The sequence below is a fragment of the Macaca mulatta genome, chromosome 3 (genome assembly GCF_049350105.2).
Source record: "Macaca mulatta isolate MMU2019108-1 chromosome 3, T2T-MMU8v2.0, whole genome shotgun sequence".
NCBI classification, from domain to species: domain Eukaryota; kingdom Metazoa; phylum Chordata; class Mammalia; order Primates; family Cercopithecidae; genus Macaca; species Macaca mulatta.
In genome coordinates this window covers 167,083,627-167,093,550 of record NC_133408.1, presented here as the reverse complement: position 1 = coordinate 167,093,550, position 9,924 = coordinate 167,083,627, and the positions used below count along the sequence as shown (strand labels likewise).

At 49.7% G+C, this 9,924-nt stretch overlaps 1 protein-coding gene across 13 annotated transcripts in view; it reads left to right on the top strand.

Annotated features, from left to right (window-relative positions):
* Positions 1-1,061: 1,061 nt before the first annotated feature.
* GRM8 (glutamate metabotropic receptor 8) overlaps positions 1,062-9,924 on the top strand; it is an 805,700-nt gene continuing 796,837 nt past the window's right edge. For 8 of the 13 annotated variants that reach the window (XR_013414643.1, XR_013414645.1, XR_013414644.1 and 5 more), the window contains exon 1: positions 1,062-1,533. Coding sequence is in view for 2 of the 13 variants with exons in the window: in XM_077994722.1 (XP_077850848.1) it covers positions 1,285-1,533 (249 nt within the window). In the remaining 11 variants the exon portion in view is untranslated. Of the gene's footprint in view, positions 1,534-1,898; positions 2,202-6,339; positions 6,445-9,924 lie in introns of those variants that run through there. The other 5 variants (XM_077994719.1, XM_077994718.1, XM_015134808.3 and 2 more) reach the window with 2 other exon arrangements.

Genomic DNA, 9,924 nt, shown 5'->3' with positions numbered 1-9,924 from the left:
CAGAATAGGCGATATATACAGGAATTAATGCAAGATTCCTGACATGATGCTTAGAAGTTCATGATGCTTAGGAAGATGAAATTCATTATAGAGATGCCGAACGGGGGTCTAGAGCCTGCTTTTTCGGGGTCTCTCCGGTCCTTCTCCATCCTCTTTATCTCCTGAGCTGCCCCCTCTTCCCCCGCGCCCCGCCCTCCCTGGCTCGCCCGGGCCTAGGGCGCCGCCTGCAGTTGCGCAAGGCCGCCTCTAGATGGAACTTTCTCACCAACGCAAGGCCCGGCCGGAGTAGCTACCCCGGCGCTGGGCGGCTAGGGGCTCCTTTCATTCCGGCGGGTTCGGGGTCTGGGGACCTGGGCGGTAACTAGCGGGGAGGAGCGCTGGACTGTGCACGACGAACCCAGCAGGTTTCCACAGGCGGCATGCGAAGGGAATCCCGAGGTTTCCCTGCAGAACCCGAGCACAGCTCTCCCGGAGTTTCCTGCCCCGCGTCTGCGGCTCCTTGAATCATCTCAATACAATGACCGTCCCGGTAGCCACACACGCCCCGTCCTGCGCAGTGCCCTCAGCGGACCGCGCTGTGTGGTACCGCGAGCCCTGGGGACTCCGTAGCACGCGTTCCCGAGACCCTCGGGGGCGGGGAGTGGGGAGACAATCGTCCGAGTCGCGGGGCCGGACAAATGGCGGAACCGCCGCGCAGCGCCAGGCAAACTTTGCAGGGGAACCGTGCCGCTTGCGGGCTCTACTTTAAGCATCCCCGAAAAGAAAGCATGTGGCGGGACACTTGTCATGTACCATGTGTTATTCTCGGTGACGCTTTCTGGAGCTGTGCTCACGGGGGACCCGGGCTCGCGGGTGCTGCCCGTTGTGCTCGGGCGGGCGTCGCGCCTTGCCGCGCCGGTCCCGGGCTCGCCAGGCAGCCGGAGCCGCTGGGCTCCTCCACAGCCATATTCCTCCTTCTGCCGCTCCCGCTTCTTCCCACCCTCCCACTCTGTCGTTGGGTCCTCCCTTTTTTCTTGGGGGCGGGGAAGGTGGGGTGATTTTTAAAAATCAGAACTATTGACATTTCTAGTCTCCTTGTCGCTTCGGGCTGAAGCGCAGAGGGGGATCCGCGGGCCGAGGGTCCCCCTCCCTGCCCTCGCCAGGGCCGCTGGGTGACACCGAAATCCTGAGGCTCCCGCCCCTCGGGGGTTCCTCCTCCTGCTTCCCGAGGTGACTGGTTGGCGCGAAGCGATTGGCGATCCCGGGCGCGATCCCGGCCGCGGCTCCCCGCGCCGCGCGGGGTGAATGGCCGCGGGCGGAGGATCGGGAGGCGCCGGGCGCAGACCAATCGCGGCCGCCGGTGGGAGTATTTGTTATTCACATGGAAGAGACTTGGCGCCGGCTCGGCCAGCTCAGCCCCCTCAGCCCGGAGATCAGCCACAAGTGCGGCCGCTGTGCTCGCCTCACGCGGCGGCGGCGGCGGCGGCGGCGGCGCTGACATGGAGCTGCGGGCCCCCGGCGGGCTTCCTCACCGCGCCCTCTGCGGGGAGCAGGGTAAGACTCGCCGCCCGGCAGCAGAAAGCTGCTCCGAGCAAAGCAAGTGCGGAACCACGGGACAAAAAGCCCCCGGCCCCCAAACTTCCCCGAAATGCCCTGCTTGTTGGAAAAGGAGAATCCCCCCGTTTTATTCCCCTTTCCGTTTTCTTCCCTAAAACCGTTCAGCGGACAGCCAGGTGCACCATTCCTTCCCAGATCACTCTAGTGATTTGCTTTTCCTGAGCACAAGTAGATGGCCCTGCACGCCTGTAGTCTGTGAGAGAACTGGCGGGCGGAGGTGACGGGAATGGGGGGAGAGGGAGAGTGGGCACCAGGGGGCGAGGGGCTGGCCGGGCATTGGAGCTTGATTGGGTGTCTGTTGATTTTACGTTGCAAAGAACAAGGCAGCCACCCCTCTTGTCTACCCGTGATTACATTACAGTAAAGAGGTTCAGAAAAGAGGGAGACTTCACCCGGAACTCCCAAGGCTTGGAGGTGTGATCCCCCAAAAGTTTAGTCGGCGAATGGGAGACTGAAGGGTGACGGGAAAGGGGCAGGCGCGCTCGGCGCTCTGACTGGGCGTGCGGCGGCAGGATTTTAAAGCGCTCTGCCTCGGATCGCCTGCCCCGGGTGACCTCCCAGACCTGCCCTGGTGGAATCCGGACTTGCCCCGCCGATATGACGAGGTACCTTCGTTTAGCGAACCTAACGGGAGGGATTTCCGAAGTTAGCGGCTTCCGGGATGAGTCGGGGTAATACCCCCGCACTCTGAGCGTGGGCTGGATGGATGTCTAACCGGGATCTAGGGAGGATGGGGGTCGCGGGGGAAGCCGGGGGCTTCGGGGTCCTCTACATCCGCATCCCCGCACGGCGCACGCTCTGTCTCGAGTTTGCGTTCTCGAGTTAGCACCGCGAGCTTGGGATTTCCGTGCCCCTCTTTTGTGGCTTTCGGGAAACGCCGGAGTTCCGTGTCCTGTTGGGGGTTGGGGAATGGAGAAAAGGTCTCGGGGATCTTGTTTAAAAAGCAAATGCTAACTCGCCCGGATAGCTCCTCTGCAGCTCCCGCGGCCGGCGCGTCCCCAGTTTCGGGTGGCCCCGTGCGGGGCGTGGGCGCTAGGGCGGCCAGGTGCGGCGGGGGCGCAGGCTGCACTCCCAGCGCGCGGGGGCACCCGGGCGGCGCCGGAATGCCCCGGGGCGCGGGAAAGGCGAGAGTAGCCTGGCGCTCCCCCCATGGCCCTAGTCTCTATCCACCCCAGAGCCCGGCTTCAACAGCCCAAGGAACTAAGAAGAAAAAGGAATGTGCGCGGGGGAGCAGGGGATCCGGGCGGGCTGAGTGGCCGCTGTTATGGTAGAGATAGAAACAGAGGTAGAGATGGACAGACAGCTCAGCCACGCCAAGCGCGAAGCCCATCCGCCCAGCCAGAAAGCTCGGAGATCCCTTGAGCTTCGTACAGTTGGTGAAAATGTAACAGAATCACCAAAAAAGAAAAAAAAAATTCTTTCGTTTGACACGCGCTCCCTTGGTGCACATGAAATGCGGAGGGACACGCGAGTCACCCAGTTGCACAAAACGGCACCCCCGCGGTTCCCCGGGGAATTACTTCCCCCGTGGCCCAAATTGCGAAGCCTGGGGTCAGAGGGTCTCTGCGCACCCTGGATAGCAGGGGTGAAAACAGATCCCCTCGCCGGTTACAGAAATCCTTAAGTCCCCTACGCAAGTCCCGCCCCCGGGAAGGAATGCCTAATTTGCCATTTGGGGGATCCTTTCCCACAAACCTGAAGGTGCGGGAGTCTCTGGAACACCCAAGAATACACTAGAGTCCAGGCTACTACCGCGATTGAATACAAATCCTGCCAACTGACAGAACTGGAAAACAGGGTTGGTGGTGGAGATACAAGAAAAATCATGAACGGGAGAAATGCATTCCTATGATAGCTTGTATTTTACTTGAAAGAAAAATAGAGAAAAAGAGCCACCAGCAGGTAGATCGTGGATAAACAGCTTATTGCACTTGCCTGTAATTTCCATTTTCCGTTATGAAATTGTTTGTCAATAATTGCAAATGGCTACAGAAACCACTTTAGTTTACCTTGGTCACTTGCTTGTGAATAATACCGTGAAAGATCTCTGTAGGAGGCACAGTCAGCTGTGTGCAATTCATTCTCTGGTTCTTGAAAATGTGTGCCTTGATAATTTTGAAAAGAAAAGCTTTCTCCATCAGGGAAAACGAACCAAGATTTTTTAAAATGCAATTTTCCCATTTTAGAGTCAACTACAGGTTGTACCATGTCTAAGATAGAGAATTCTTGCTTCTGAATAAGGGATATGGGGAGAAATAGATGACGGGAGGCTTTGTAGGAGACAATTGACCCGGAATAAAGAAGAAGATACTGAGAACACAGCTCTCTATACTGTTATTTAGGCTCAATTTGTTCTGTTTGGATTGTGCTAGCTAGTTCTGCCCTATTATGCACCCTTCGAAAGTTATGGCTGCTTGACTAATTCTAAAAACATCTACGTCCGAAAGGAATAGAGAAAAGGAGGAGCTGAGCTCCAATGAGTGCAGGGGAAAGTTAGAGGTCTGGAGAGATGTGCTCTTTTCAAAGTTGGCTGAGCAGGTTGAAGCTGCTGCGGGGCTTGTTTAATTGGTATTTATGCAGCAAATAACCCGTCTGACATTCACATTGGCAATTGCGTGCCAATCTTTGTGTATGAATGTTCCATTGTCTTCAGGGCACGATGCACAGCACACTACACACATGTTTTTTTCCTTCCGAGTTTCCTTCCTACCACCTTCCTCAGGTAGTTGGAATGCCCATCATAAAGATGACCTTGCTTTAGTTGGGGGGAGTGGAGTTGCTCTGTCACAGTGTCTTAAAAGAAGAGGCTGCTTGAATTTCTCTCTTCCTGGACCCACAGCCAAGACCTGTCCACATCTGCATGCTTGTCAAGTTGGCTGGCTTGCGGAGGTTCAGGAAACTTGCTGTTTTCTTGATAGACTCTGACTGGGCGTCCCCAGACTCACAAATGTGGTTCATTCAGTAGGGACGGCCACTTCATGTTGTTCGCAGGAGAGGCTATGAGCTGAGAGTTGGCTGGCTTATTGTTTTCGTTTCAAGAGAGGGATCTTGTTTTCTTTCTGCTAGGAATTGGAATTTAGATTTGGGCTTTCTCTCTTTCTTCTTTTTTTCTTTGATTTTCATTTCTACCTGGTACTTTGACAAATTGTGACAAACCCACTCACTGGGAGGGACTCTGAGCATAATATTGCCTCATCCCAGGACACCCTTTCTGAGTGGTGGGCATTGCTGTTGGAGTGATTTGAGAGGTACTATTGAGAGGCTCCTGACTCCTAGCTCCCTGCTCTGGCTTGTTGCATTGCCAGCCTTAACCATTATTAATGGTGATATTTCTTTGGTAAAGAAATTATGGCTCTCCTAGGAATCATTTTGAGAATGCAGATGTTCCATTTGAGGATGACAGTAATGCATCTTCAGGCTTTGATACTTGCTAATGAATCCACTCACTCCCTGGGGAGGGCCAAGGTAATGAAAGAACAAAGACACTGACGGACGGAAGAGACCTAGTTCTGGGGAGGGCAGGGCAGGGCAGGGCAGGGCAGGAGGTGAGCAGAAGTGGGAAAATCTAGGAGAGGCCTCAGAGGAGTATAGATTGTTGGACACATGTGTTGCCAATTTCATACTTTTCCAGGCAGGGTTATGCCTAAAGCTAGAAAGCTGCTGGCTATTTATTGGCTGACTCTTCCAGTGGTCATGACCCAGTGGTAGAAGCATTATATTCTGCCTACAACTTAGGAAGGTTTCCGGTTGTCCTGTTTTCACAACAGGAGATTATCTTGTCACCACTTTCTTCAGAATAGCGATTTACATGCTCAGTGACCATGACCTTTAGTTCTCCAGGTCAGACATGGTACTTCCATTGACTTCTTCTTGCATCCTTTCCAGTTTTCCTTCAAGCTCTGTGCTCTCCATATAGGCTTGTCAGGGTTGACTTTTTTGGACCTGTGACCCTTGTTAAGGTCTGACTAGCCCCAAGTATGATGAGAAAGTGGTTTTCTTAGATCTTCTAAGTACAATACACCAATAACATATTTTAGTTCTAGGACGGATTGTTAAACTAACAGTATCCCTGTGCATTCTTTTTTTTTTTTTTTTTTTTTTTGAGACGGAGTCTCGCTCTGCCGCCCAGGCTGGAGTGCAGTGGCGCAATCTCGGCTCACTGCAAGCTTCGCCTCCCGGGTTCAAGCCATTCTCCTGCCTCAGCCTCCCGAGTAGCTGGGACTACAGGCGCCCGCCACCACGCCCGGCTAATTTTTTGTATTTTTAGTAGAGACGGGGTTTCACCGTGGTCTCGATCTCCTGACCTTGTGATCCGCCCGCCTCGGCCTCCCAAAGTGCTGGGATTACAGGCGTGAGCCACCGCGCCCGGCCTCCCTGTGCATTCTTATAGTACTTGGCAGTTTATAAAGTACTTCGACACACATTATATTGTTTGATTTCACAAATTGGGAGATGGGGGAGAATCATTCCCCATTTTAGAAACAAAGAAACTGAGATCTGGTTAAGTGACTTGCTCAGTGCTATACAGTAAGTGCTGGGGGAAGTAAGACTAGAATCAGTGTCTCCTAGGGCTCTAGAACATCCCACTCACAGTCCTCATTATCAAATCAGAGTTAGTTTGAGATCCAGCATGGCCTCCTGCCCCCAGGGGGCATGGAGTAAGGGAAGGAACAAAATGGCAGTCCTGCATTTGAATCCTGGCCTGAGACTTTAGACACAGTCATATAATCTTTCTGTTTTCAGGTTCCTTAGATCTTGAATGGCAGCTGTGATACCAACCTCATAGTTGTATTTTAAGAGGGAAATGAAATAATGTGTCTGCAGCTCCAGGTACACTGCAGGCATTCAGTAAGCGTTGATGTCACCCACTTTCTCTCTTCTTATCTGATACATATTATAAAAAGTAGCTTCTCATTACTTTAAATATGGTCTTTTTGTGTAATAGCTGCGTTATTGGAAAAATAAGGGCACAAATTGAATTCTCTTAAATCAGATTGTTTTTTTAAATGCCTGGGATTTAGCTATTTAAAGGAAACCTGTGGTGAATTCTTTTGTAATGCAAATAATTACTTTCTAATTTATCTGTTTAGTAAGTCGAGCTTCTCCTGTATCAGATTTTTTAAAATATGAGGCTGGCTTGTGTAGAAGAGCTTTCACAATCCTCTCACTGATGAAAAAAAGTCACTCAACTTGCAAACAAAATCAGTTATTGTGTTCAGTTGGCAAAGCCTTGCTCTGATGTTTGAGCATAATCTCATATTCCCTTATTATTAAATAATAGAATCTCGGAATAGGAAGCTGGAAGACACCTTAGAGATCATGTGGTCCATCTCACTCATTTCACAGATGAGGAAATGGAAGCACATAGAGGTGAGGGGACATGTCACCTCTGTGTGCTTGGGAGTGTCACCAGCCAGTGACTGTCAGACAAAGATCCGATTCCAGGCCTCTGTTGCCAGGGGAGAGCTCTGTCTGCCCCATCCTCACTCTGCCCCACCAAGAATCCATAGACATGCATACGTATTGCAGCATGGGAGATGATACAGAAATATGATGCATTTTCAAAAACAACCCGAAGAGCTGCAAGTGTGAGCAGTCGTATGAATTGATGAGAATATTCAGCTTAACCTTTTTGTTAAAGAGCTGAATGGAATGCAGCATAGGAATGCTGCTTTGGCCTTTTTATGAGAAAAAAATTACAATTCTTGGATAATGGTATTCCTCAGCGAGGATTTTACCCTATCATATTTTAATTGTACCTGCTAAATGGCCAAGGAAGATGTGATGGAGACCCAGAGAGGCCCTGCATGCATTGGTGGGTGTGTTCCCATTGACATCATCAACGTGGCCAGGAGACCTCATTTGGAGCAGAAGTGTTTGGACAAACTGCATTGGATCTTCTCAGCCCTTTGAGAGATTCAGAAATCACCTCCCTGGAAATGCCCCCAGATTGTCCCTTCCTAATTAGTACGTTATTGTTCTTCCAGAGCTAAGCGTCAAAGATGTGCACCTTTCTGAAAGATTGCAGTGGAGGGGCAGGGCTGTTCCCTTCTCTCGTGCTGCCACAGCGAGTCCCTGTAGCACTGGGGGCTTTCTCCAATGACAGACCCACCTTTTGGGACAGATGACTTTGGTGGCACTGCCACTCATCAGCTCACCAGCTCAGGGGTTGGGGCCATATTCAATCCCTCGGAACCTTCTTTTCTCATTTATACAAGAGCTAATGCCTGGTGTATGAAAATTTGTGGAGATACTATGTTAGGTACTTGACACTGGTACAGAGAAGGTGTGTAGAAAATAAAGCAGAATTCTGGGCTCTGGCCAGTGAGGAGCTGTCCTTCTGGCCTTTTAGGAAACAGAGCACATTTAGGGGGCCACAGGCTTAGGGTCCAGCCAGGGTGCCTGCTCCCAGGAGCCTTAGGCCAGACTGCCCATGGAGGGCCCAAGGATGTATGATGTGCCCTGTAAGTAAGGGTGGGCAGGCAGGGGAATGCACAGGAAGGTCTATGAGGGTTCATAGTTAAGCCTCCCCAAAGGGTTGCACGGCCCCTCCCTGTGGGCCCAGACATAGTGCTGAGAGGATTTGTCCCACTCTGAGATTGGTTTCGGGAGTCTAGACCTCACGCCTCCTTGAAACAGTCCAGCACAGGCCAGGCTTCTGCCACATATCAGAGGCAGGTCAGTTTGAGAGAGGAGCTGTTTATACTTTAAATCAAACACAAAACATAAAATAGAGGTATTTGGATCTATAGCTCTGAAAGATTATGATTTCTTTAAAACTCATAGACTCAAACTAGGATGAGTTTGGACTGAAGCTCACAAGAATGGTACAAGAGCAAGATAAGTAATTTAAGACTGTACAATGAAACCTAACTGATGTAGTTTCTCGCAAACTTTCAAATACATTTTTCCTTAGGTTTCTTAAAAGGGGAAACTAAACCTTTTGGCAGTGGAGTCTGATTTTTATGACAGTGTATCAGATTTTGAAATAACTGCAAGATTTAAATATTTTATAAGTAGCTCTGATTTTATTTTTTAAAGTGACAAACGAAATTCAGTAAAAGCTCACTAACTGGGCAAATACAGAAAGAGGTGCTCTGCTCTAGTAGAAAATGAATTACAGACTAAGTTAGCAACAATAACTCCTGTTTACTGAGCCAGATACTATGCTTTCCATGTGTGCTGTGTGGCAGATTCTATCGCCCCTTTAAAGACAAGAAAAGCAAGCTTCAGAGAGGTTACATGCAATTAATTCTATGACCCAGAGATGGAAACTCCAGCAAAAATTCAAGTGAGCTGTTCAATAAATGAAACTGAAAGGAAACCAAAACTGAACCTCTCGTTTTCCATTTCAGTGCATTCAACCACTAAACAAAACTGATTCCTGCCTCACTGCTATTCATCCCCCAACCTTTTTTTAAAAATTAAAGCTCCAAACAAAGCTATGAGATACCAAAGAGAGTAAACAATATTGCAACCACCAATAATTTTAAAAGCGACTCAATTTTATTACTTTCTGGACCATACAGCAACTGGAACTAGGTTAATGCCACATGGATAGGTAAGGATGCATTGTGATGAACAGATGGGCTGTTTGTATGTTCGTCTATAATTGAAAGCCATTTATTCTCATAAGTGTTTTAAGTACTTGGGGGATGGCTTGGTGTAAAGAGGAAAGGCGGGCCTTTGGAGAAAATCAAGACCCATCCACTCTCCCTAGACATTTCTTCTTCACCTTATTTATTCATTTAGTCTGTACTCTGTCAGAACAAGGGTCAGCCCAGCCACGTGGAATTGGTCTCAAATTCTCAACTAGTGATCGGAGTTAATGAGGTTTTACTATCATGTGACTGGTTTTCTTTGTGAAACTGTAAAACACAATCTTACTTCTCTTAATGGGTGGCCAGTGTAATTTATGGCCTATCACTTAAATGGTTTCATCCTGAAAGTCAGGTTGACTTTCTGAGTGTTTCCTTTTGTGGAATGCCCGAGGTCAGGCTGTTATTGAATCACAGATTTTCTGAGGGAAAAGCAGCTGCTAGGAGAATCGAGTGTGAGGGACTAACAGTTAAGTGGTGAGAAAAATCAGAAAGGACGAAGTATTTTTGGGGGCAGCACGTAGGAAATCTAAGGCTTAATATGTGCCAGGAGGCAGTGAATACTTGTCTTAGGCTGCACAGAACTCTCTCAGCCGAGTGGGCCATTGGCTGGCTAGGCTACCAGGTGTTTGCTCAGAAATATGGGGCAGTGGGCTGCTATGAGCCCTCTTTTCTAATCTGAAAGTGCAAAAATTGCAGCTTTCTTCGAAGACGTTTGGGCATATGTTCA